The sequence below is a fragment of the Callorhinchus milii genome, unplaced genomic scaffold, assembly GCF_018977255.1.
Source record: "Callorhinchus milii isolate IMCB2004 unplaced genomic scaffold, IMCB_Cmil_1.0 Scaffold68, whole genome shotgun sequence".
NCBI classification, from domain to species: domain Eukaryota; kingdom Metazoa; phylum Chordata; class Chondrichthyes; order Chimaeriformes; family Callorhinchidae; genus Callorhinchus; species Callorhinchus milii.
This window is the reverse complement of record NW_024704809.1, coordinates 95,806-123,736: the sequence shown is the minus strand read 5'-3', so window position 1 is coordinate 123,736 and position 27,931 is coordinate 95,806. Positions and strand designations below refer to the sequence as shown.

The following is a 27,931-nucleotide window of genomic DNA, read 5'->3' as shown; positions in this document are numbered from 1 at the left end:
TACAAAACAATTTCTCCACACAATTAATCCCAGGTTGCTGTAGAGCTAATGGTCTATTCAGGATGCTTATCTTAGATACGTTAGACCACAGATTGAACCTGATGCACTTTTGGTTTCTATGGCTTATTGCAATCACCCATTGAGGATGGCCGTTAATAGTCTTCGTGTAACTGGAGTCTAATAGTAGACATATTCTGACCCCTCTTCAACAACAACTTGCATTTATATAGTGCCCTTCACGCAGGGTATGATTTTCCTAATGCAGAGAAAATTTTCGCTTTATTTGCAAAACCACATGCCCAGGTTTCTCATAATCATATTGTTTAGAAATCGAAGCTACTTTGCTAGTAACTGTCCATTCACTTTTTAAGCAGTTCCTGCTCAATGTTTAGTGCCTAGTTTTCCTCATGTATTTGCAGCATTTTCTGTTTGTATTTTACATTGAAAATGTTTCTTCTCTACCTCTGACATTCCCTTTTAATACATTTACCATAAATATGAAAGCAGCAGGAGGAACCTCAGCTCCCCAAGTTTGGATAGGAAAATAATAGCAAGAATAGGCCTTTCACATACGATCTCAGGCACTTAATACAAGAGTAAGTGCCTTACATAAACTAAACCCTGTCATCTGCCATCATCCCGTGTGTCCTCAATTTATTTCTGAGATGTGGAGACTCCTGAAATTTGGATACTGGATCATGGAAAATGACTTGAGGTGAGGATTTAGACGGCTCAGTTGGTAGCACTTTTGCTCAGGGGTTTCTGCAACAACAATTATTTTACTACCTTTTGAAAAAGTTTCCCATCAAACATGACAATGACTGCCACAGTTCAGGTAACATTATTTGGCTGAACAGGGCCACTCTTCCCCCCCACCCCCCAGTGTTAGTCCTTTAGCAAATTAAAGGTACAGTACACACCATGTAAAAAGACATTAGTATGAATTTTACTGGAGCATTGTACCTCTTGCAAGGAGGGGTGTATGCCTTTTTTGCTCGCTGTTCCTGATATGAATACTGTACACAATTTACCGGGTTAGCAGTGTACAGGTTAGAAGAGGTGATGCTGGGGAATAGGTGTGCTATGTGATATAAAATGTGAAAGTACTGTCAGATTTTACTCGGTGTGTATTGTATATTCTCCCTCACAAGTGGTTGTGTGTTGCAGTGATAGCATAACCTTCTACCTGTAACGAAAGGGTTACTTCAGCTAATACAATTTACTAAGGTTAATATAACACTATTCTAAGTGTGAAATGATTGTTATTACATTCTGATAAAATAATTATTCTAAAATGGAGACATATAATGGGGATACCAGTGTTAATCAGGTAAGTCATTTACTTTTTTTTGCAGTGCAGTGAACCATTAAAACCATTATAGTAGATTTTATTGCATCTTTTGTTTATAAGGTTATTTTTAGCAAGTGATGTTTTTCATAGATTCTTTGAAATCCTAATATGGGAAAGCACAATATTTATCTGATCACAGCAGTACTGTTTTGAAGGATTTAAGCATTTTCTTTGCCTTGTCAAATATGTCTACTAATGGCAGACTGGATTATCAATCATTTCTCTATTGAGTCATCTGTAAACTTTTCTTACTTCAGAAAAATACATTGTCGTGATAACTTTTTGAGAAATTATTTTACACTTATCTGGCAATTTGAGATAGTAAATGAGCAAATGGGGAGGTTCAAAAGAATGTGTAACAGATCACTAGTTTATACAAAGCTAGACATGAAGATCAGGCACGTTCTCTAAGTCAAGGTTTTGGTGTTAACATGAGTAACAGTGACGAGGCGTTGAGATAGCCTTTGAATTTGGTCAGCTGGGTGTCTGACACATGTGGAATCTCATCACCATGCTTAAGATCATGCACGGAAATTCCTGCGTTTGGAATGAAACGCGTACCTCTATCCCTAGAGGGGCACACCTTGCTTACCTTAATGCTGGAGAGGAATCGGAACAAGTTGATAAGAACCAAAGCTTGGGTGGGGGGGATCCCCAGAGTGTGCGTGGATATATTGCTGAAGTTTAATCAGCTTTTATTTGAAAGCCCTGACTCGCAAGCTTCCTGCTCCTTATCCAGCTAGTACCACCCCACCTGTTAGTGCTTTGGCTTAGGGTTAATAGAAGTTTAGTGGAAACAATCCCTGCTCCCAGAGACTGGTCTGTGCCTTCAACCATTACTGATGAGCCAGGCTGGCTGGTCTGTCATCTTCAGTCCCTGGAGTACTGTAGCTCAGCATGAAATGTGTGAGAGCATTATCACCATCCTCCTGCCCACAGCTTGGACACACACCCCTCACCATTGAGCGATGGTGCCACCAACTCAGGGTGTAGAGTTTGAGCAGCAGCTTCTTACCTCTCTTTATACCAATCAAAGTGGATACCAAGCTTTGAATACACAAAAGTGTGTTCACAAAGCCAGACTCCAGATAACGCAAATGTCATCCCAAGTCTCAAGAGTTTCCCATTTGATGGACATCTGCCTTCAGCCTGGTGGGAGGGCCTTTTCTGGACAGTCACCTTGATGATCTATAGATCCAAACCAAATCTGTGCCAAGTTTACTCAGCATCAGCTGTTTAATGCGGGTCCTCGCTTTAGGGGCTTGGCTAGCTGATGTTTACAAATCTAGCCAACGTCACACCACTAGTGCTTTTTGTGGCTTAATTTGTGATTGCAGTATATCTGATATTCTGTATTTGCTTAAGAATAGCTTTGCGTCTGACTCACATCGATCGATCAATTTAGAAACAATAAAATGGAGACTCCACACAAAAGCTGTGTCAATTGATGCCTTCAAAAATAAACTGATGGGTATCTGGTGGGGAACAGTGTTGGAGGTAATAGGATGGGTGGAGACTGAGAGGAACATAAGTTTCATAGGACATGCACAGTGGTTCATGTGCTGCTGGGTGAGAATGTGGAGGAAAATATGGGGTTAAATTATGGATAATAGGGTAGGTTATGTGTGGTCTGGGCTTGATGGGCCAATAACCTTTTCTTGTTGCATGTTTCTTTTGTTTTTTTTAACTTAATGTTATGAACAAGCTAATATACACATGATCAGCAAATCGAGTAAGAAGAGAACTGCATTGTTGTCATTCTAACTTTTAAGATTAACAAAATAGCTATTTAAAAGATATTTTAAATAAACATGACTGTTGTTTTCTGTGTAGGATTTGGGTATCAATTTGGTATTGTGTATAACACATGAATTAGTGAAGTATGAAGTCGTTTTTTGTTCATCATAACAGCAAAATTCAAATTGGTTGATTGGGATTGGGATGGTGCAGTCTTCTACATCGTCTGAGATTGATGAGCTTTCTGTTTCTGTTGTATATAGTCATCTCAGGGAGGAGGTCATCGAACCCTCTTGTATGGTCATGCAATTCTACTCCAACATTCCCACAGTGGTATGGTAAGTTTGAACATCAAGGCTGATTCTCGCTCTTTAATTCACATTTTGACCTTGATTTTCATATTTGAATTTTCTCTCTTTAAATCTATTCATAACGTACCTTAGTGGTTAGAGCACTTGCCTCGCAAGCTGGGTTCGATTCCCGGGCAGAGTGAAACCTTAGAACACAAGAATTAGGAGCAGGAGTAGACCATTCGGCCCCTCGAGCCCTGCCCCGCCATTCGATAAGATCATGGCTGATCTTCAGACCTAACTCTAATTACCTGCCCTATCCTCATATCCCCTAATCCCTCGCTTTTAAAAATCTCTCAGTCTCAGCCTTGAAAATGTTCACGGACTGAGCATTTACAGCCTTGGGGGAGTGAATTCCATAAATTCCCAGGCACTAACCGAGTGAATCTACGTTGCACCCACTCTAGGGCAAGTATGTCCTTTTTTAAATAAGAGACCAAAACTGCACACAATACTCTCGGTGCGGTCTCACCAAATCCCTCTGAATACTAACACTATCTAATCTCTCCCCCTCTAGAAAATAATCTTTTTTCTATTTTTGCTATCTAGGTGAATAACTTCACACTTCCCCACATTAAATTCCATCTGCCACCTCCTCGCCCACTCCCCTCGCCTATCTGTATCCCGTTGCAATCTTTTTGCATCATCCTCAGAGCTCACTCTCCCACCTAGTTTAGTGTCATCCGCGAATTTAGATACGTTACATTCAATGTCCTCATCTAGAGCATTGATGTAAAGGCAAGTTTCCTTACTCCCCACACACGACTCTGTTTTCCTTGCAGTAAGTAGGAACCTAGTTGTTAGTTGATTGGCTGATCGCTATTCCTCGGGTAATATTCCTTCAAAAAAAATTGGTTACCCAATCTACGCCTGTTTGTGGGACACTGCTGTATTATTTGACATGTCTCAGAGCAATCTGTCTCAAAAGATATATTGTAAAATGGTGTGTGTGATTGTGTGTATTTTGTGGGAGAACATGGCAGCCAATTTGTGCCCAACAATGTTCCACAAACAGCTGTGAAGAGAATGACTTGTTGGCATTTGAGTAGACATAATGCTCCTCTTCCTTTTATTCACAGTATTTATGCTGTTTGACGACATCGAGGTCTATGACGGACAAATTAGCCTTTGATGTTGGACTGCAGGAAGATGCAACAGGTATATTAAAGTATAGTGATGTTTGCTGGTTGATGTTTAACAGTGTAGTACTTCAGCTTGCTCAGCACACGAGTCATGGGCTGGGGTTGGTAGATTCTTCCCACTTAAATCCAGTTAGCAGTAAGTAGTATCCTGGTTATTAGTCGATTGGCGGATCATTTTTCTGGGGGTAATACTCCTTTCAAAGAAAAATAATAATAATGATAATAATTATTTGGTCACTGAATCCATGACTGTTTGCGGGACACTGCTGTGCGCAATTGGCTGCTGCATTTCGCCCCCAAAATATACAGTCATTTCATATTACAGTATATTCTGTGAAGCGCTTTGAGACGTCTTGAAGACGTGATAAGGTGCTATATCAAATGCAAGGATTATTATATTATAACAAGCTTCATCGGTGAGGGAAAATGGACAAGAGTAAGAAAGTTAATATTTCTGTTTGAAGCCTTGAAGAAAGAGTTGAGGATTATGGTTTGAAAATGAAAAGGAATGTTTGAATGTTTCTATCTATTTGAAAATGTCTAAGCAACACATTGTGAATATCCAGGGCGATTTCATTGTTCAGCTTGTAATCAATGTCGTGTGCAGGGGAAGCATGTTGGTGGACCATTCACCCAGCCTCTAAACAAAGGTCTGAGGGTGAGAAAGTGCGTGTGGGTGATGACCTCATCCTTGTCAGTGTTTCCTCAGAGCGATATCTGGTGAGTGCACACAAAATACACAGTCACTACACCTTACAGTCCTGTAGCTCAGTGGTTAGAGCACTTGAGACCTGGGTTCAATTCCTGGCAGGGTGAAATGTCAGGCAAGTTACTCCACCCGCCTGGCAGTAAGTAGGAACCCGGTTGTTAGTTAATTGGTGGATTGCTTTCCGGATGTAATAATCCCTCCAAAATTTTTTAATAATGTGGTCACTCAGTCCATGACTGGGACACTGCTGTGTGCAATTGGCTGCTGTGTTTGGCCCACAAAACACACAGTCACTACACTGTACAGTGGATCCTGTGAAGCGCTTTGAGACATCTCAAAGACGTGATAAGGTGCTCTATCAAATGCAACGATTATTATTACCTCGAAGACTTGATAAAGCGCTATATCAAACCCGAGGATTATTATTATACGGATTATTATCATCGTAGAGCTTGCCTCAAATAGCAAAACAGGTTAATTTCTTATTCTAGGTTTACTTGTTACCTTGTCCCAAATAAAACGTCCTTTGCAGGTTGTCAGTTTCTCTAAATCTGTCCTCAATCTTTCGCAGCATTTATCTTACGCCAGTGGAGATTTACAAGTGGATGCCTCCTTTATGCAGACGCTCTGGAATATGAATCCCATCTGTTCAGGCTGTGAACTGGCTGAAGGTTAGTAATGAAGTGGTAAAAAGATAGGGTAGCCTCAGAGAAACTAGTTCCTCTGGTGGGGGGAATCCAGAACAAGTGGGCATTATCTTAAAATTAGAGCTAGGCCATTTAGGAATGAAACCAGGAAGCATATTTTCATGCACCAAAAGGATAGTGGAAATCTGGAACTCTTTCTCCCCAAAAAGGCTGTGGATGCTGGATCCATTCACATTATCAAGACTGAGGTGGTTAGATATTTGTTAGGTCAGTGTATCGAGGGATACAGGGAAAATGCGGGTAATTGGAGTTGAGGTACAGATCATTTATGATCTTACAGAATGGCGGAACAGGCTCGAGGAGCTGAATGGCCTCCTCCTGTTCCTAAGTTCCAAAGTACAAACTGTCATAAGTATAACGATGAACTGATTGCTTAAGGAATGTAACAATGGTCTTAAGCTTCTTGTTTCAAATCAGTGACTCCCATTGATACGGGGAACCAGATTTCGGTGACTGCTGCATATTGTAATTTACATTTGATGGAACAGTTTTACTAACAAAAGGTTTTGGGCTGTAATTGGAGAACTGCAAGATATTAGTATACGTTAGGTTGAGCCTCGCAAGCGCGAGGACCTGGGTTCAATTCCTGGCACGGCAAAATGTTAGGCAATTTCCTTATTCCACACACCTCTAGCAGTTTACCTAGCAGTAAGTAGGAGCCCGGTTGTTAGTTGATTGACGGATCGCTTTTCCGGGGTAATAATTCCTTTTAAAAAAAAATGCGGTCACTCAATCCACAACTGTTTGTCGGCGCAGTGTTTTGCCCACAAAACACAGTCATTTCACTTATAGTATAATCTGGGAAGCGCTTTGAGATGTCTCGAAGATGTGATAAGGCACTATATCAAATGAAAGTATTATTATTATAATCCAATAGTTCCTGACTCTCTTCAGCATTTACACGTCCTTTATATCTCTAGGATATGTGACCGGTGGCCATGTTCTGCGTCTCTTTCATGGTCATATGGACGAGTGCCTCACGATAGTAGCATTTGACCAAGGAGAAGACCAGCGCAGGTCAGTTATCCATCAGGTGTTCTACATGCTGGGTCCTCTTAATTTAGTATCATCCACTTATTTGTATATTTATTCTACTGCTGTGTTTGCATCTTTTTTTTCTATAAGTCGAGAACGAGAGAGTTCCCAACACTTACCCAGGGATTTCTCTTTGCCAGTCTGAAAAACGTGATCTTGTAATATTGTTAGGAATGAGTCAAGCTCGCTCAATCGTGTGAGCAGTCTTAAATAAGATTGGATCGTGCCAGTTTTAGAACCAGTAGCCAGCCTTGTGTTTGTAGACTGGAATAGAAGTGATGCCCTAAGAGAAGCGATTCTAATGAGTCTCAATTTAGTTTTGACCACTGCACAAAACTGCTCGGAGGTCATCAAAAATTTGACATGGAGAAGCCATAAGAATAGTTGGTGAATGGTGTGTATAATAAGAAGCTCCCTGCGTACAGCCTGGCTCTCTTATCGGCAGCACTAAATCACCTCTTAAGGTTGTGGGTTTAAGCCCATGTCAGGACTATGAAAATATAGTCTAGGCTGACACTTCAGTGCTGTGCTGGGGAAGTTTTTAATTGTTAGACAACAACAACTTGCATTTATATAGCGTAGGGTAGTTTCCCGGAGCACTTGACATTGGCGGAGTCTGACCCCGAGCCAGGGGGAGAGGGAGGGAGAAGGTGACCATAAGCACGATCAAGAGAATTAGATAGGTATTTGAAAAGGAAAATTTGCAGGGGTTTGGGGAAAGAGCCGGGGAGTGGGACTGATTGGGTAGCTTTTCCAAAGAGCCAGCACAGGCACGATTTCTGTGCTATAATATTCTATGCTTCTAAATCTATCTAATTTGTTCTTGAAACAAATTATATTTTCTGCTTCCACTGTCTCCCTAGGGAGCCTGTTCAATAAGTTTACTACTCGTTCACTGAAGTAGTGTTTCTGTAGATCTGTTCTGAATTTTCCCCTTTCAATCGCAGGCCATGTCCCCTGGTTCCACTATTAAGTACAAGATAAAATAATTTGTCATAGTGCTCGCTCATGTACTGTAGAAAGCGGTTGGAAAAAGCATATGGGATCCTTGGCTTTATAAATAGAGGTATAGAGTATAAGAACAAAGAAGTTGAACATTTACAAATCGCTGGTTAGGCCTCATCTGGGGTATTATGTCCAATTCTGGGCACCGCAGTTTAGACAGTATGTCAGGGTCTTGGAGAGGGTGCATAGGAGTTTTAGTGTGTGATGTGAGCTAAATCCACAACCATTCTGAGTCAGAGGCGAGAGTACCATCTGAGCGAGCCATGAGACATTCAGCTAAGAAATTGGAAGAGTCTAATAGGTCAAAGAGGGAATTGAAAATAAAACCATATCAGTCAGCCTTTCCCTTGTTTATCGCCCAGTCTTGGCATTCTCCTCAAATTAAGAAGTGCAGCTGTCATAGCCATTACCTTTAAAATTGAAACTAATAGCCTTACCATGTAGGCTACAGAAATAATTAGAGCTCACTCAGCAGAAATTTGATTTGACTGCTTATCTAAGACTTGCTACTCACAGGAAGCCAGAACTCATACACCTGTTGTCATTGGGATTAACTACCGCCCCCCGGGATAAGTTTAAGTTGATGTTAATGGTGGATGCTGTTCGATCAAACATGTGACTGGTGAGAAAGGAATGTGGATGAAAATGGCAGTTTTCAGTAATTGTGTTACCTGACTCCAGTCACGTATCTGAAAAGGTTTTTATATTGAATCATATCTGGCAGTCTGACATGCCACCATGGCATGGGTTTATACTTCAGATCTATTCAGCATCTCTGCCCCCACACTCTGGAACTGTATCCCGCAATCCTTCCTCCTCACCCCTCTCTCTTGCCTCCTTCAAGACCCATCTAAAGATCTTCGTCTTCAACTGTGCCACCCTCCTATCCCTGCCCTTCTTCCTTCCCTGATCTCAACGCCCACCCCCCCCACCGCGCTCGGGTCCAAATTCCTGACTGTGGGATGTCCTCCCATCGTGAAGGTGCTGTGTAAATGACATTTTGTATTGGATTGTAAATATGTGACCTGTTGCTTATCCTTCAGGTTGGTTCACTTTGAAGGAGGAGCAGTGTGCAGCCATGCAAGATCTCTGTGGAGACTGGAACCTCTGCGCATCAGGTAATGGCTTCACTCTGCCTGATTTATAGACGTGTTACTATAGATTTATGCAATTCTAGAGAATAAACATTTTACAATGACCAGCCTCACTTTTGCCCCCAATGCATCTGAAATCCTCATCCATGCCTTTGTCACTTCCAAATGCGATTTCTCTTATCCCACCTGACGGGATAAGGCGCTATATCAAATGCAAGGATTATTATTATTTTTCTTTTCCCACCAGTTGGAGTGGTAGCCACATGAAATGGGGCCAGCCCTTTCGTATCCGTCACGTAACAACCGGTAAATACTTGGCCCTAGATGAGGAGAAAGGGCTGCTTCTTTTTGATCAAGAGAAATCGAACACCAAAGCTACTGCCTTTTGTTTCCGAATCTCAAAGGTGAGAGAAAACTAAACATCCTTGACTTTGTGCTACCTGCAACCCAGGGGAGCTTGTGCTACCCTATTTTGAGACTACTGAACAGATTCCTCAAAATATACTTAAAGTGGTGCTCATGCTTTTAATAATTCTGGCATATTACATGACTAGATGCTGTAGATCATAACATTTAGCCGTTTCTCCCACAAAAAAATCCAGTCAATTTACTTTACAGAATATTCTGTGAAGTGCTTTTGAGATATCTCGAAGATGAGATAAGGCGCTATATCAAATGCAAGATGTATTATTATAAATCAGTAGTGGTTTTAAAGCATTCTGAAAGACTGAATTCACAGAGTAAAGTAAGATGATCTGTGGGTCACGTATTAAAGTAAAATTAAGGGTTTTATAGTGATAACAGGAAATTGCGAATGCTGGAAAAAAGACCAACAGAATTTTGCTAGGAATTTATCGTATGTTGCATTATTTTGCTCCAAATTCCATCGTTGCCACTGCAAGTATTTAGCCTGAACATTCCCCCTCTATGTTTCAGACCGCGATGTCATGTTTGTATTTCTCATACCGTCCAGCAACTTACAATTGACTTATTTGTGTTCTTTGCCCTTCCTATAAAGTAGCCACTGTTAGACCTTGTGAGAAGCCCCACGGTTTCATCCACAGAAACTGTGGAGATAAAGGTTTTGTTGGCAATGAAAAGAAGGAAACATGAAAAAGTCAGAAGTTGGTGAGTTCAAGACCCATTTGGGGACTTTGAATTCAGTCTAAGCAAACGCACTGAAAGCGAGTTTCTCCTGGGGTCCCTCACATAAAATCGGTCACTCATTTCATGGCTGTTTTTGTGGGATGTTGCTGTGTGCAAATACAGTCACTAGACTTGCTGTCAAGCGCAGGACTCCGAAACTTCTTAAAACTTGATAAGGTGCTACTTCAAATGGATTATTATGAAAAGGATTATTATTATATCAAATATAGGAACACAGGAACAGAAGTAGGCCATTCAGCTCGCCATTCGATATAGATCATGGCTGGTCTACCTCAACTCCAATTAAAAGTAGTTAATGTAACGAAGAATCACCTTTGAAGTGGATATTCAGATTGCTGTGCAATAAATTTGTGCCTCACCGTGGATCGATCTTGAACACAGATATTTGGTTTCTCAGGATAAGATTGATATGCCTCATAAACGAGATGTAGAGGGGATGGGAACCCCAGAAATCAAGTATGGGGAGTCCATGTGTTTCGTGCAGCACGTCAACAGTGGACTCTGGTTGACATACGCAGCACTCGAGAGTAAAACTGCTCGGCTCGGACCTTTAAAGAGAAAAGTAAGTACATACATCTGTCGATTCAACTGTCTCTTTTCTGTCTCATTTAGGGAATAGCGTCAGGATAGGAGAATGTTACCAGTGGAATTCCACAGGGTCTGTTTTGGGACTTCTTTTGTTTTAATATCTTCATAAATCTGTCTCCTAGCTCCCGGAGCTACGGGTCACAAATAGTGTAATTTATGTAATCCATGCTTTAAAGATTGGCCTCATTATGATCTGCAGCATGATTTTAGAGCAAGCATAATATCATTTTATAATGTACTTTATGAAAAACGGATTTAACTCATAAAGTTTGCTCGCAAAGTTCTTTTGTGGAGTCCTGTAGCTCAGTGGTTAGAGCGTTCGCCTCGCAAGTGAGAGACCTGAGTTTGATTCCCGACAGGGCAAAACTTTGGGCAAGTTTCCTCCACAAACACGTCTAGGTTTAACCAGCAGTAAGGAGGAACCTGTTTGTTGGATGATTGGCGGATCGCTTTTCTGGGGATAATAATCCCTTCAAAAAAAAGTAACAATAATAAATCGGTCACTTCAATCCACAACTGTTTGTTGGACACTGCTATGTGCAATTGCCTGCCAAGCTCGCCCACAAAATATCCAATCCATTCCCTTTACAGTGTATTCTGTGAAGGGTTTTGAGACGTCTCGAAGCCGGGATAAGGCGCTATATCAAATGCAAGAATTGCTATTTTTTAATTTCATCAATTTCTACAAACTGTTTTAGGCTATACTGCACCAAGAGGGACACATGGATGATGCTCTTCCACTGTCACGCTCCCAACAAGAGGAATCCCAGGCCTCTCGAATGATCTACAGCACAGTTGGTCTCTTCAACCAATTCATCAGGTATGAATTGTTTATGTTATCGTCGTGTGGATATCTTGAGATTACTACTTCAGTGAGCAGTAGTAAATTTATGGAACAGGCTTCCTAGGGAGACAGACAGTGGAAGCAGAAAGTGGCATCTGTTTCGAGAACAAATGACATAGATTTCTGCTAGAAAATAATATCTGGCGATACAGTATATACACGACATGTCAAGCGGCTGCCAGGATGGTGGAAGGCTAACTAGATGGACCTTGGTCTTCTTTTGCCAGCAAATTCTTATGTTCTTATCTTGTCATACTTTATGTTTTGTCTTAAAATGCAAGATTTTGGCGAATTCTAGAATTCCGTCTTCACTTAGAAGCCAGTTGTGAAGAATTGTGATGAACCGCTTTCCAAATTTAGGCCAGATTTATGAATTGTCCACAATTCTATGTATCTTAAATGGAGAGAGAAAATTATCTTGCAGGCTAAGACTAGAGAAATTACGAGCCTTGAATGTGCAGAAAAATCAAGGGGAATAGTTGTAAGGTGTAAAACCTTTCAGTGATGAGCATTTGGCTCCCTAACATCAAGAGTGAAATAATAATAATCCTTGCATTTGATGTAGTGCCTTTCGTGTTGTCACGACGTCTCAAAGTGCTTCACAGGATATCCTGTAAAACGCAGTGGCCGTATATTTTGGTAAAACCTACGTAGGGAACTTGCATAGTCTAGGCTGACGACTTCAATTCAAGGAGCTTTCTCTCGGATGAGATGTTCAACATGAGGTCCCTTACATCTCTGCGTATTTGGGTGGATGTGAAAGATCTCTTGGCTGTTCAAAAAGAGAAGGGAATTTCTCCCAGTGTCATGGCCAACAATTGCCAGGATAAATTTGGTCATTCATTTCATGGCAGCTTATGGGGCATTACAGTGTGCATATTGGCTGATGTATTTCACCCACAAAATATACAGTCAATTCACTTTACAGTGAAGCGTTTTGAGACGTCTCTAAAGATGTGATAAGGCGCTATATCAAATGCAAGGATTATTATTAAAGTCACTACACTTTACAGTGAATCCTGTGATTTCCATCTGATGTGGAAGATGCTATATTAAATGCAAGTATTATCCTTATTATAATTATTGATTTTAGCAATATGATCTAGTTTATTGAAAGCAAATGAGAACCATCTAGTTAAATTGTTTTTTTATTATAAATAACTGAAGTACTAATGCATCCAGAATGCCATTGAAATGTTGTATAGAAAACTATTTCTTATTCCATCACATTTTTTCCATTTGTTCTGGTTCATGCAGCTGTCTTGATCATCTTACTGGAAAGAACAAAGCTTCATCGCATCAGAACAGTTTACCTATTGATACAGTGGTTCTCAGTCTCCAGGATCTGATCAGCTACTTCCAGCATCCAGATGAAGAACTTGAACACGAAGAGAAACAAACCAAACTGCGCTCACTCAAAAACCGACAGAATCTATTCCAAGAAGAAGTGAGTGGCTACAATCGTGGAATGGGATAAGAGAGTGTGTCTCATTTTGGTAGTAGTTCTTATCAACAACAACTTTCACATAGAATTACATCGACGGTTATAGCACAGAAACAGGCCATTCAGTCTGACTTGTCCATGCTCCTAAATCTCCTCTGTCGTACCCCTCTATTCCCTTCTCCCTCAGGAATGCATCATGTTTTCTTCTAAATACTTTTTAACACTTTCTGCTTCTGGCGGCGAGTTCCACGTTCTCACCACCAGTCTGTGCCCCCTTGTTCTGGATTCCCCTACCAGAGGAAATAGCAGCACTCTCATCAACAACTAAAACAAGTTGCGTTTATATAGTGGCCCTCATGCAGGGTAGAGTCCCAGAGCACTTGACACAACTCATCATTGCATTAGTCAAAATTGAGGCGGTCTAGAAGGAAGGGAGGCAAAAGGCTTTGAGGAGTTCCAAATGCCCTGAAAGTATAAACAGCGCCATGGACTAGTTGTGCTTAATGGCCTATTTCCATGCCACATCACTCTGTGTAACTCTGTGTAGAAAAAGTGAACAGAAAGTAAAATGAGTTTTTTTTCTCCTTCAGGGGAAGATCCAGCTAGTGCTGAACTGCATTGACAGGCTCAATGTATACAACAGTGCCGCTCACTTTGCAGAGATTGCAGGAGAGGAGGCCGCTGAATCCTGGAAGGAAATTGTGAACCTGCTTTACGAGCTGCTGGGTATGGAATTTATTAATAATAATGATATTAATGATAATAATCCTTGCATTTGAAATTGCAAAGCCCTTATCATGTCGTCAAGACGTCCCAAAGCGCTTCACACAATATACTGTACAGTGAATCGATTGTACATTCTATGGACGAAACGCAGCAGCCAATTGCACCACAGCAGTGTCCCACAAACAGTCGTAGATTGGATGACCAAATTATTATTACTTTTCTTTTGAAGGGATTATTAATACCTTGGGAAAGCGATCCGCCAAACGACTAACAACCGGCTTCCTACTTACTGCTAGGTAAACAGAGGCGTGTGAAGTAAGGAAACTTGCCCAATGTTTCGCCCTGCTGGGAATCAATCCCAGGTCTCTTGCTTGTGAGTTGAGTGCTCTAACCACTGAGCGACAGGACTCCACTTTGCGAGTCCATACATTGAATGATATGGCACAGAAACAAGCCATTTGGACCAACTAGTCCATGCAACCAAATGTACTGCAACCAAACCATGCAATATTATGATTGTTGCCGAGGTACCAAGACAAAGTTGCTTATTTAATGCCCACCTGAAGAGAAAAGGGGTAATTAATTGAAGTACTCAAGTACTGTCAGATTCCTGTGGAGCAGAATTCCATACAATCAATTTGTTTACCTTGGTCTTACATCTGTTTGGTAGCAGTTTAAGAAGTTCCCTAGGCCTAGGGACGTACTCCTGACATGAAAGGCGCTATACAAATGTAATTTATTGTCGTTGTTGTTAACTCAATACTGTTGTTTTATCATCAACTATCAGCTTGCTCTAGTTTCAGAATACTAATGTTCTTCTCTTCAACACATAGCCTCCCTCATCCGAGGTAATCGCAGGATATGTGCACTATTCTCTGACAATTTGGATTGGCTGGTCAGTAAACTGGACCGACTGGAAGCTTCCTCAGGTATGTTCTCTTGAATTATAAACCTTGTCTCTCCAGAAAGGCTATTTATGTAGATTTTTCCTATTGATTTTTTTTCCCGCTTGTTAAAATAGAGGTATCCAAGTTGAAACGCCATTGAAATTTATAGCACAGAAAAAGGTCATCTATCATTTCTGTACTGGCTCTTTTTATAGTCCATTCAGTTCCCATGTCCCTGCAAATTGCTCCTTCTTAAATATCTACGTAGCTTCCTCTTGAAAGTTCCTCCCTCCAACACACCTTAAATTGCTATCCTCTAGACGCTAACTCACGGACCAGTGGAAATAATTTCTCTCTATTCACTCGTATCAAGTCAGGGTGTCAAGGGATACGAGGAAAAGGCTAGTAATTGGAGTTGAGGTACAGATCAGCCATGATCTAATAGAATGGGGAACAGACTCAAGGGGCTTATTCCTATTCCTATGTTAACCGATATTGTTTCAGAATACAATTATAAATATTGTTTTGCAGTAATTTGTCAGTTTTGTTTGGCAGTTAGGCATGTGAACCCTCAATTTTCCACTCACAGGAAAATTATTTTTGGTTAGCCCAAACTTTACTGTTTTAGTTTGTCTGATCCACACTTATTTTGTGGCTCCACAGGTATTCTGGAAGTGCTGTACTGTGTTTTGATAGAAAGCCCAGAGGTCCTGAATATCATAACAGAAAGCCACATCAAATCGATTATTTCTCTGCTGGACAAGCACGGGCGAAATCACAAGGTACTTACAATAGTTTGGCATAAAATCCAGAATCTTTTCTCTTTGTGAGCCTTGAAGGTGGGCATAGGGCCTGTCTTCAAGACGTCTAAAATCGCTTCACGAAATAGACTGTAAAGTGAATTGACTGTATGTTTTGTGGGAGAAACGCGGCAGCCAATTGTGTACAGCAGCGTCCCACAATCATTGAGTGACCAAATTATTGCGAGGAGATATTTAGGACCTGTGGTCAGGTCTCCAGCAAACTCAAGATTGTGTGTTTTTCAGGTGCTGGATGTGCTACGTTCTCTGTGTGTGTGTAACGGTGTCGCTGTCAGATCCAATCAGAATCTGATAACTGAGAATCTACTTCCAGGCCGTGATCTGCTGCTACAGACCAACCTGATCAACTATGTCACCAGGTAACAAGCTCACAAGCCAGGTTACTCTTTCACATTTCAACTTTTCACCCTATATCCATCTCACAGTCCCGTCGCCTCACTCCCACCCTTGCCCACTTCAAATTCCTCCTCTTCAACCGTGCCTTTGGTCACCCTCCTACCCTCCACCGCTCCTGATCCCAACCCCCAGCTCAGGTTCAAATCCCTGACTGTCCAGCACTTTGGGATGTTCTCCCAGTTAATTCATTGGTTAATGAAACTTATCAAGTGTGACTGCTGAATTACTGTCCGAAAGCAGACAGTACTGTCCTACCCAGTCACGTAGAAATAACCAACATAATTGGTTCGTAAAAGTAAATTAAGATTCAGATTCATGTAACTGTTTCAGCTGATTTACTGACATTTGATAGTTATTGTGTAAGTCTTGTTGCCAGTGGTGAACTCCTCAAGCCTACCGTTATGTTTGTATTGCAGCATCAGGCCAAACATCTTTGTGGGCTCGTACGAAGGTTCTACTCAATACAAGAAGTGGTACTTTGAGATGATGGTGGATTACGTTGATTCATTCGTTACACCCCAAGTCACTCATTTGCGAGTGGGCTGGGCATTGACAGAAGGCTATAGCCCTTACCCAGGAGGAGGTGAAGGCTGGGGAAGCAATGGAGTGGGAGATGATTTGTACTCGTATGGTTTTGATGGTATTCATCTGTGGTCGGGTAAGTGATCCTGATCTTGGTGATGTAACTATGTTTTGGTGATGTATCTTAATGCAGTTGAGGACTCCTATGTTGCATCATTCTACAATATCTGATGTTTATACCTGTTAAGAATCCTCCAATGCCTTGGTTGGCAAGTTCACAGATTGTGAACATACGAGGAAGGTCCCAGATTCGAGGTCTGGTCTGTGCTGTGCTGAACTGTCTGTTCTCAGTTAAAGTAGTAATAAAGGTGCTCTAATTGGTCTTATCCGAGAGAGAATAGAAATAAGACAAGGTCTCCACCAACTTCTGATTAACTCATGGAGTCCCATAGCTCAGTGGTTGAACCACTTGCCTTGCAAGCGAGAGGACCTGGGTTCGATTGCAAAGATTATTATTATTATGGTTCTATGTTTTGAATACAGGAACGTAACCTTTTTTTTTCCTTTGTTTGACAGGGCGTGTGGCTAAGGTCGTTGCCTCACCTGACCCACACATTCTGGCAGCGGATGATGTTGTCAGCTGTTGCCTTGATTTGAGTGTGCCAAGTATCTCCTTCCGGGTAAATGGCCATCCCGTTCAAGGCATGTTCGAGAACTTTAACCTTGATGGTCTCTTCTTTCCTGTTATCAGCTTCTCTGCAGGAGTCAGGTTGGTCTTTGATGCATGGCAAGCTGATCACATCTTCCAAGACATATGGGAACTAGGAGCATATCTATAGAAAGGTAGAGAAAACATACACCTAGCTGTATTAATGGGCCTGATGCCACATCTGGTTGATTGCCAGCTTGCCCATTAATTGTGGTTTATTTGACTCTGATTTTTAAAAATTGGTCACTCAATCCACGACTGCTTGTGGGACGCTGCTGTGCGCAACTGCTGTACACAAAATGTACAGTCACTACTTTATAGGATATTCTGTGAAGCGCTTTGAGACATCTCGAAGACGTGATAAGGCGCTATATCAAATGCAAGGATTATTATTGAAAGTGTCTCCTGGAGGTTGTACTTGACTTCACGTGAGTTTAATTTTGCTTCTAGGGCTCGATTCTTACTTGGTGGCAGGCATGGTGATTTCAAGTTCCTGCCTCCCCCGGGTTACGCTCCCTGTTACGAAGCTCTGCTACCAAAGGAAAGGATGAGACTGGAACCCATCAAGGAATACAAGTTTGATTTTGGTGGGGTGCGAAATCTCCTGGGCCCGACACAATGCTTGTCCCATTCTGAATTTGCTCCATGCCCTGTGGATACAGCTCAGGTAAAAGGACAACATTCTTTCACACCGCTCCCTCAATCCCTTGCCCTCTCCCTTCCTCCCTCCCTCCCCACTTTCAAACCCTGCCTAAAGACCTTCCTTTATTTATCGTGCTTACAGCCACCTCCCTCTCCCGCTGGTTCAGGGTCAGACTCCGCCACCGTCTAGCGCTCCACGACTCTACCCTACGTGAAGGACACTGTATAAATGCAAGTTGTTGTTGATAATGTTAAATTAGCTACAACACTGAATTTGCAACCGTGATGTTGATGTGCAAGTTTTTGAGAAGTCGTCATCTGACTCAGACCAAATTTTTTTGTGATGGTTGTGGTATATTTGTATATAACAGGAAGCGCTCTGGGACGCTACCCTGTGTGAGGGGCGCGATATGAATGCAAGTTGTTTCAACGGAAACAAATCTGCAAGAAAGTCTAGCTCTTGTTTTGTAACGCCTGCTTCGGAGGGTATTTTTCAATTAATGAAGGTTCGGGAGACTCAATACTGGAGAAGACCCAAACACATGGAAATCTCTAGGTTTGGAAACTAAAGTTTGAAAATAATTTTACCCAGATTTGAAGTTAATGTTGAGTGAACCATCTTTTTATGACCCAGATTGTGCTTCCACCTCATTTGGAACGGATACGGGAGAAATTGGCGGAAAACATCCATGAGCTTTGGGCTTTGACAAAGATTGAGACAAGCTGGACATATGGAACAGTAAGAAGGTTTTTTTTGTTAAATGATGGCAGTTTCAACAACAACAATGACGCTTTAGTTAGCAGCATCTGTGTTCTCACTTCCACAGGACTTTCAATGTATTGATTGTCGGGCAGGCCTTCAGCCTCTCTGCCCTCACCCTCTGGAACATCCCACAGTCCCTCCGCCTCGCCCCCTCCCTTCCATCCTTCACGATCCGTCTCAAGACCCGCCACTTCGACCGTGCCTTCCGGCACCCTCCTACCTTTACCCTGTCTGCCCTCAACTCTTGCTGATGTCAACCACCAGCTCGGGTGAAGATCCCTACCTGTCCAGCGCTGTGGGATATTCTCCTGATGTGAAAGGCGCTATACAAATGTTGTTGAAAATAGTGATCAATTTTCTGGTTAATAACCGCCCGAATAAGTTTATTTTGTTTGAGACCACCAGTGATATTTGTCTTTGTTTTAATTTGTTTGTAATAATAGCCCGCGCAGAATCCTATGTAATCCTCCCTTGAGATATCTTCCTTCCTCCTCTCTGTTCTCCAGTTCAAGCTCTCCACCTCTGAATCCTGACTGTACACTGGTGTTTAGGAGTTAACCAGAGTCAGCTATCATAGCTTTGAACTATTAACCAGTCACTATGCTTAACAGTGTATTCTGTGAAGCGCTTTGAGACATCACATGCAAATATTATTATATTTTCTACATTTTATTTGTAGATTCGAGATGACAATAAGAAACTACATCCGTGTCTTGTGGAATTTAATAGACTACCAGAACCAGAGAGAAATTACAATTTACAGATGTCTGGCGAAACGCTGAAGTAAGTTAAGTACAATTAGGGATTCTGCACTTCACTTTCATTTGGAAAGAAAACCTTTTATAATCGACTTTTTGAAATGTCTTTCGCTAGGACTTTGCTGGCGTTGGGGTGTCACGTCGGAATGGCCGATGAAAAAGCAGAGGAAAATCTGAAGAAAATCAAAATGGCCAAATCGTAGGTTTATCTGACGCGGAGTAAAATCTGAAACTTGTTTGTAAGATGGCACGAATAGTTTGGATAAAGAAAACCCTTTGGCCCATCTGATTTCATCCTTCCATAATACACATCCTAAATGAATCCACTATGCCAGCCTCAGCCATCCTTCCTGGCAAAGTGCTGCTGTCGTTCTCTGAGGAAAGAAATACTACTTGGTTTCTGTCCTCATTTTCAAATCCCTTCATTCCCTGACACTTCTCTCTCCGACCTACTTACTCCCCAACCCACAACCCGTTGCCTCCACTTGACTGACTCCTGCTTGTCCCTCTTGCCCTCCGACCCAACAATGGTGACCGTGCTTTGTGAAAATACGCAGTCACTACACAGCTCAGTAACATCTTGTGAAGTGCTTTGAGACATCGCAGCAGTGTGGTAAGGCGCTACATCAGCGGCAAGGCGTATTGATATACTTTAATCGCTGTAAATTTTTCACAGGTACCTAATGTCTAGTGGATATAAACCTGCTCCCCTTGACCTTTCCCACGTCAAACTGACCCCAGCCCAGAACACTCTGGTGGATAAATTGGCTGAAAACGGACACAACGTATGGGCAAGGGATCGTGTTCGGCAGGGCTGGACATACAGTATTTTGCAGGTAGGCAGTTGCAAAGAGTGCAGTATTATTATCTTATGCACTGTCAGATCTTAGCTTCCCTCATGTTAACAGACCTTTTACAAAATTCTTCGTGAGTTTTTCCTAGTTCTATAATAATAATCCTTGCATTTGAATATACCCCTTATCACGTCTTCGAGACATCTCCCAGTGCTTCACAGAATATACTGTGAAGTGAATTGACTGTATATTTTGTGGACGAAATATGTATATAGATTTTTTCTTGCTCAGCTGATCAGTTTGTCTTGGTTTTCCTACTTGTTTTCTGTGGCACTCTGCTATTTTTACTCACTTTGTTTACTGAATAATTTAACACATTCAGAATTTGAGCTGCCTCTGTACAAGTCAGCACTGCACATTCTCTCGATTTAACTGTTCACGATCAGCATTCAGGCCCAACGACTCATTGCTTCTTCTATAAATGTAGTCCTCTAAGTTTAAGCGTTTTCCGGGACTCTATCCCGCACAGAGGGCGCTATATAAATGCAAGTTGCTGTTGTAATGTGGAACTGTGTCCAATTATTTGGAATTTCAAAGAAGGTGGTAGAGAAAATATAATATACACAAATGTGACTTTGATCGAAGGCATAAAGAGACTGATTATGTCAAGAAGATTCTGATTCACAGGACTCTGAAACTAGCAGCACAGGTGGACAAGTCCATAAAGAATGCAAATAGAGTATTTCTTTGGCTTTATGTCCAGTACAGTACATTTATAATGTTGGTTAGACCATATTTGGGGTGTCGTATGCAATTCTGGTTGCCAAGCTACAGGAAGGATATTGTAGGATTGGAGAGAGTACAGTGTAGATTTACTAGATTTTCTAGGGATTAGTCAATACAAAAATTGGCAGAGCATTCCACATCCTAACCACTCCGCTCAAAAAACATTATCCCTTCAGTTCAGCAGCTGTTGTAATGTTTTTCAAAAGAATCTAAAGTTCAGGTAAGCTTTCCTGTTTCAGCGATGTTTCTGGAACTCCATCCCACATCCCCTTCGCCTTGATCCCTCCCTTGCCTCCTTCAAGGCATGTCTCAAGACCCTCCTCTTCGACCTTGACTTCGGCCACCCTCCACACCCACCCCCCCACACCCCCCGCTCAGATCCCTGACATTTGGGATGTCCTCTTGATGTGAAAGGTGCTGTACAAATGTAATTTTGTATTGTATTTTTTTCCTGCAGGACATTATGAACAAGAGAAATCCGCGGCTCGTACCTTACAACCTGCTGGATGAGCGCACCAAGAAAACAAACCGAGACAGCCTGTGTGAGGCTGTCCGCACCCTGATTGGTTATGGCTACAACATCGAGCCCCCGGATCAGGAAGCTAGTATGTAACTTTATAATAATAATAATAATCCTTACATTGGACATGGCGCCTTATCACTTTGAGGCATCTCAAAGCGCTTCACAGCATGTACAGTAAAGTTAATTGACTGTATTTTGTGGGTGAAATATGATACCATTAGCTTGTGATCCACGTGGGGATCATAGAACCATAGAATTATACAGCACAGAAGGAGACCATTCAGCCCATTGTATCTGTGCCGGTTCATTGAAAAGAACTATTCAAATCAATCCCACTTCCCCGCGCTCTTCCCATAGCCCTGCAAACTTGTTCTCCCCAAATAATTATTTACTTCTTGCTTAAATGTTATCAAATCAATGTTTTAACATGATACGGTGCCATAAGTCATGTTCTCTTCGCTAACTTCAAACTCATCATCAATATAAAATCCATTATCAAGTTGGCTGGAGTTGACTCCTTGCTTTGTTTTCTCCTACCAGCTGCCCACACAGGCAAGGGTTCCATTGATAAAGTGCGCCTATTCCGTGCAGAGAAGTCGTACGCAGTGAAGACCGGGAAATGGTATTTTGAATTTGAAGCCGTGACTGTAGGAGAAATGCGAGTAGGGTGGGCCCTACCCGAGTGCAGGCCTGATATTGAATTGGGTGGCGATGACCTGGCTTTCGTTTTCAATGGATTCAAGGTTGGTTTGTTTCAGTTCTATTTTTATCTACCTTCTGGCTAGAATTAACAGTTCTGCCGTAAACAGCTTAATGCATTCGATAGCACTCTTGCCTCTGAGTCAGAAGGTTATGGGTTCGTGGTGGGCTGAAGGAGGCCATTCAGCCCATCGTGCCTGTGCTGGCTCTCTGAAAAAGCAACTAACTAGTCCCACTCCCTCGCTCTTACCCCATAACCCTTTTCCTTTTCAAGTCCCTATCCAATTCTCTTTTAAAAACTACTATCGAATCTGCTTCCACCACCCTTTCAGGCAGTGCGTTCCAGACCGTAACAACTCTGGGTGAAAAAATGTCTCCATCTCCCCTCAATTATTTTAAATCTGTGTCCTCTGGTTAACGATCCACCCGCCAGAGTAAACAGTTTGCCCCTTTCTACTCTATCAAAACCCCTCATAGTCTTGAACAACTCGATTAAATCTCCCCTCAACCTTCTCTGCTCCAAGGAGAAAAAATCCCAGCTTCTCTCGTCTGGTTCTAACAGACCGTTTTTGTTTTAACAAGGACAAGTTACAAATGGGGGCAGTAAGCAGAAGTACATGGCCTCTTTCTGTGGGAAATTAATTCTGTGCAATCTGTTTCTAGAGCAGAGTTGTTGTGGATTGGCGTGACCTACTTCTGATTGCAAGGTGTCCCCATTTGTTAAGAAATCCTGTTAGAAATCACCAGGCTTTAGATTCTGTTGCCCTATATTTTTAGCATGTTCTGCCTCAGAGCACATAACTGCAATAAATTAAATTTCTGGTAAAAGCCCATATCAAGGCAATTCCAGTGAGAAGTAGGATTAGAGGTTGGATGTTTATGACATCAATCCAAAATATTACTTGCTCCAGATCTCTCCTAAATGAGATTGTTTTTGCAAAAGGTTGCTTATGCACCGCCCTACCCTCTGACCTGCTTACTCCCCAACTCATTCCCGCTGCCTCCATTTGACTAGCTCCGGCCTCCGTTCATCTCTTGACTGTTTGATGGACATCAGTGTGCACACATTGGCTACTGTGTTCACCCACAAAATATAGTCACTGCACTTTACAGTATATCCTGTGAAGCACTTTGAGATATCCTCCCAAGGCAAAATGCGTGATATTTATTGTTGGGATTAATATTAAACTGCCGGTTGTCATTCATGGTGTAAATGATTTATGGTGGAGTCCTGTAGCTTAGTGGTTAGAACACCTAGCGAGATGACCTGAGTTCGATTTAAGCAAATTTCCTTACTCCACACGCATGCCTCTGTTTAACTAGCAGTAAGTAGGAAACCAGTTGTTAATCAATTGGCAGATCGCTTTCCGACCAAAAAATTGGGTCACTCAATCACGACTGTTTGTGGGATACTGCTGTGTGCAATTATTCCTGTGTAGCGCTTTGAGATATCTTGAAGGTGTGGTGAGGCGCTATATCAAATGCAAGGATTATTATTATTATTATTAAATGCATATTTTCATGGTTTCGGTGTGTGTGTTCACAGGGTCAGCGGTGGCACATAGGCAGTGAGCCATTTGGCCGGACCTGGCTGCCTGGTGATGTGGTTGGTTGTATGATCGACTTAAGTGAAATGAGCATCATGTTCACATTGAACGGAGAGATGCTCATCAGCGACTCTGGTTCTGAGCTGGCTTTTAAAGACATTGAAGTGGGTGATGGTGAGTTCTTTCTGCGGAAGACACCAAAAAGGTTCAGTTCACAGAATGTTTAATAGATTCACTCACACGATGAGACTATAAAACAAACTTGTGACCTGTTCACCTTAAAGAACATAATCTATTAATACGAACCATTTGAGGAGTATTGGAGTAACACTTCAGTACCAAATTACTAAGTGGCTTAGTGGCTAAGTGGAGTGTGGCACTGGTCCTGTCACAAGCAGGCTCCAGAATTGGCCGTACAATGCAATACCCCCACCCATCCCACCAGGTGATGGGGAGTCCTGTGGCTCAGTGGTTAGAGCACTCGCTTTGCAAGCAAGAGGACCCGATTCCCAGCAGGGCGAAATGTTGGGCGAGTTTCCTTACGCCACGTACCTCTGTTCACCTAGCAGTAAGTAGGAACCCGGTTGTTAGTCGATTGGCAGATCGCTTTTCCAGGAGTAATAACTCCTCCCAAAAAATAATAATAATAAATTGGTCACTCAATCCACGACTGTTTGTGGGGACGTCGCTGTGCGCATTTGGCTGCCGTATTTCGCCCACAAAATATATAGTTTATTCACTCTACAGTATATTCTGTGAAGTGCTTTGAGATGTCTCGAAGACGTGATAAGGTGCTCTATCAAATGCAAGGATTATTTATTACCCCCAAAAGAGGATAGTAACACGTCTGCCCCCCCCACCCATTCGCCCCACCTCATCCACAGGCTATAAGCAGTTTAATGTCTTCTGTGAATGTGCCGTAGGATTATTTTGTCCTTTGCTTTCTCATTCATTTGTGGCATCATGTATTTTTCAGGCTTTCTCCCTGTGTGCAGCTTGGGCCTTTCCCAGGTTGGGCGTATTAATCTTGGGCAGGACGTTAGCAGTCTGAGATACTTCACCATCTGTGGTTTGCAGGAAGGCTTTGAGCCTTTCGCTGTAAACATGAAGCGGGACATCACAATGTGGTTCAGCAAAAGTTTGCCTCAATTCGTTCCTACTCCTTTGGACCATAGCCATATTGAGGTAAGGTTGAGCCTACTGATGTCATTGAAAACATTGATTTTTGTCATGATCCAATCTTAAAGAGTGGTGCATTTCTCTGCAGCACGCACTTCTGTTGAGACTTTTAAGACATTAAGTGGAATCCTGTAGCTTAGTGGTTTGAACACTCGCCTCACAAGCGAGAGGATCTGGGTTCCCATTGGGCAAGTTTCCTTACTGCACATGCCTCTAGTTACCTAGCAGTAAGTAGCAATCCGGTTGTTAGTCAATTGTCGATTCGCTTTTCTGGGGTTAATAATTCCTCCAAAAAAAAATAATACATTGGTCACTCAATCCACAATTGTTTGTGGGACACTGCTGTGTGCATTTGGGTCCTGCGTTTTGCCCACAAAATATACAGTCAATTCACTTTGCAGTATATTCTGTGAAGCGCTTTGAGACATCTTGAAGATGTGATAGAAAATAATATCTGGGAATGTAGTATAGAGCTAGGATGGTGGAAGGCGAACGAGATGGACTTTGGTCTTCTTTTGCCAGCAAATTCTTATGTTCTTATGTTCTCATGTGTACAGGTGACAAGGATCGATGGAACTGTTGACAGCCCACCTTGCATTAAGTTGTCTCATAAAACCTTTGGATCTCAGAACAGCAACACTGATATGCTATTCTTCCGACTCAGCATGCCTGTCGAGTTTCATGACACGTTCAAATGTACCCCGGGCACAACACCCCTGATTAGGATGTCTAGACCCGAAGAAGAAGTAGAAGATATAGACGTAGATTCAGAGTTTGAAGTCCTGAAGAAGTCAGCCAGCCGGACTCAAACCGAAACAACAAATGACAAAGAGGGTCATAAGGAAGTCGTGAAGACGGAGAATGAAAAGGATGTTTCCTCTGAGAAAAGTAAACCCAAATCTAGGTTAGTATCTTGTTAGGTTTTACCATAAGTTTGCGGAGTTCTGTAGCTTAGTGGTTCAAGCAAACGAGAGGACCTGGGTTCAATTAGACAGGGCGAAAAATCTTTTGTGTTTCATCAATTTATATTTGCTGCATTTTAGGTTCTTGTTCAAAAAGAAGCCAGCCTTCATTGCTCCTCCGCCAGTGATTCCCACCGTGCCCCGCCTGATCCAGGATGTGGTACCAGATGATCGGGATGATCCAGAGATTATTTTGAATACAACAACGGTAAATATTCAACTGAAAGGAAAAGATTATTATAGACGTTTCAAAGTTGCTGTTCCAAAATGCAAAGAATATTACGTATGAAGTGTGGATATGTGTGTTGTGTAAGATTTCTAACATTTTTTTTTCTCTATGGCAGTATTACTATTCAGTGAAGATATTTGCTGGACAGGATCCAGGAGGTGTGTGGGTTGGCTGGGTTACCCCAGACTTCCATCAGTATGACAAAAGCTTTGATCTGTTCAAAGTTCGCACGGTCACTGTCACAGTAGGAGACGATCGAGGAAAAGTTCATGACAGGTATTAGAGCAATTGTAAATTAACCTAAGCCCACTTGTGTTTTTTCCTTTTCATCTCAATGTGTATAAAAATTGTGATCTAGACAATTTAGGGGCCATTTGTGAGGGAAGGACTCCTGTGTGATGCACTCGTGGGTGAATAACTTGCCTCCTTGTCTCAGTGTAAAACTGTGCTTTTGTTAAACGTGCCAAGGCTCTGCGCTATGAGGGTCGGGGTTGGTCTGGATGCTCTCAAGCACGGTGATGGGTTTCCTCATTTGTCAGAGACCAGGCTGACACACATGTCGTCAGTCACTCTTTTGTTTGCATATTCCGATCCAAGAAACAGAAAGATGCTTTTTTGGCTCTAAACACGACTTTTCTCTACAGTATGAAGCGCAGCAATTGTTACATGGTCTGGGGAGGCGAGTTCAGTAACAGCTCCCAGCAGGCAAGCCGCAGTAATGTGGATTTGGATATTGGCTGCCTTGTTGATTTGGCAACAGGTCTCATGACTTTTACCGCCAACGGAAAGGACATCAATACCTATTTCCAGGTAATCGTAATTCATTTCCAGAAAATGTAGTCACTCTCTCTCGCTCGCGCTCTCTGCCTGTTTTGTGAGTTGTATGTGTGTTTGTGTATCTCGCTTACTCTCTGTCTCTTCAGTTTGACACTAGAAAAAAAATCCAATTGCACCATGCACAAAGTGCCCACTCGTACGTGAGATTACTGTTCCCCTGATTCCCTTGCGCTAAGCAGGCAAATTACAGGCTAAAAAGTAAGCACGTGATTACACGTGCAAGTTCCCTCCCGTATGTGTACAACCGAATTGTTTTTGGCCACTTACCTGATGTGGATAACAACAACAACTAAATACAGTTGTACAGCACCCTTCACATCGGAAAGGTCCCAGGACACTGGACAATCGGGTTTTGGACCCGAGCTTGGAGTTGGGGTCAGGAGGGGTGGGGTTGGGACGGTGGCCGAAGGGGAAATTCTTCGACCCAATAATTGGGGTGTGCGCGGGTTATGCATTCAGTACGTGAAACAAAAATGGTGTGCACAAACAAATCTGTTCTATTTTGTCAAATCTCATATTCTACCTGGTTTAAATGTGTTCCTTTCCCCTTTATGTAAAGGTTGAACCGAATACTAAGCTATTCCCTGCAGTCTTCGTGCAGCCTTTTAGTCAGAATATGTTCCAGTTTGAGCTTGGCAAGCTGAAGGTATGTGTGACCTATGTGGTATTGAGTCACTGTGTGGTATTGTGCATGTTGTCCCTACTTAGTGGATGTAGCATGGCAATTCATTCCATAACCTACTCTCGTTTCCATCATCCAGTTTAGATCAACGTCAACTCTAAAGTATTTTGAAAAATTCAGAAAAATGCGACCTCGGAATAATAAAACCTATTGGAGAACTGTAAGCCAAGTTGTCATAGAAAAAGAACAAAATTTATTGAATGATAGAATCTCACAGCACAGAAGGAGGCCATTCAGCCTATCATTGTGCCAGCTCTTTGAAAGAGCTACCAACTAGTCCTACTTCCCCGTTGTTA

At 42.1% G+C, this 27,931-nt stretch overlaps 1 protein-coding gene across 7 annotated transcripts in view; it reads left to right on the top strand.

Annotated features, from left to right (window-relative positions):
• LOC103190328 (ryanodine receptor 1) overlaps window positions 1–27,931 on the top strand; it is a 115,896-nt gene that overhangs the window by 11,758 nt on the left and 76,207 nt on the right. For all 7 annotated transcript variants that reach the window (XM_007911070.2, XM_007911068.2, XM_007911066.2 and 4 more), the window contains exons 4-33: window positions 3,352–3,426; window positions 4,518–4,596; window positions 5,188–5,300; window positions 5,861–5,960; window positions 6,917–7,013; window positions 9,080–9,154; window positions 9,378–9,534; window positions 10,695–10,859; window positions 11,584–11,705; window positions 12,987–13,176; window positions 13,764–13,899; window positions 14,733–14,828; window positions 15,450–15,568; window positions 15,833–15,966; window positions 16,420–16,661; window positions 17,102–17,294; window positions 17,685–17,901; window positions 18,511–18,615; window positions 19,319–19,422; window positions 19,513–19,596; window positions 20,074–20,233; window positions 21,435–21,582; window positions 22,041–22,243; window positions 23,746–23,920; window positions 24,723–24,931; window positions 25,483–25,829; window positions 25,969–26,095; window positions 26,232–26,392; window positions 26,761–26,926; window positions 27,513–27,599. In XM_007911070.2, coding sequence (XP_007909261.1) covers window positions 3,352–3,426; window positions 4,518–4,596; window positions 5,188–5,300; window positions 5,861–5,960; window positions 6,917–7,013; window positions 9,080–9,154; window positions 9,378–9,534; window positions 10,695–10,859; window positions 11,584–11,705; window positions 12,987–13,176; window positions 13,764–13,899; window positions 14,733–14,828; window positions 15,450–15,568; window positions 15,833–15,966; window positions 16,420–16,661; window positions 17,102–17,294; window positions 17,685–17,901; window positions 18,511–18,615; window positions 19,319–19,422; window positions 19,513–19,596; window positions 20,074–20,233; window positions 21,435–21,582; window positions 22,041–22,243; window positions 23,746–23,920; window positions 24,723–24,931; window positions 25,483–25,829; window positions 25,969–26,095; window positions 26,232–26,392; window positions 26,761–26,926; window positions 27,513–27,599 — 4,386 coding nt within the window. The remainder of the gene's footprint in view (window positions 1–3,351; window positions 3,427–4,517; window positions 4,597–5,187; window positions 5,301–5,860; window positions 5,961–6,916; window positions 7,014–9,079; window positions 9,155–9,377; window positions 9,535–10,694; window positions 10,860–11,583; window positions 11,706–12,986; window positions 13,177–13,763; window positions 13,900–14,732; window positions 14,829–15,449; window positions 15,569–15,832; window positions 15,967–16,419; window positions 16,662–17,101; window positions 17,295–17,684; window positions 17,902–18,510; window positions 18,616–19,318; window positions 19,423–19,512; window positions 19,597–20,073; window positions 20,234–21,434; window positions 21,583–22,040; window positions 22,244–23,745; window positions 23,921–24,722; window positions 24,932–25,482; window positions 25,830–25,968; window positions 26,096–26,231; window positions 26,393–26,760; window positions 26,927–27,512; window positions 27,600–27,931) is intronic.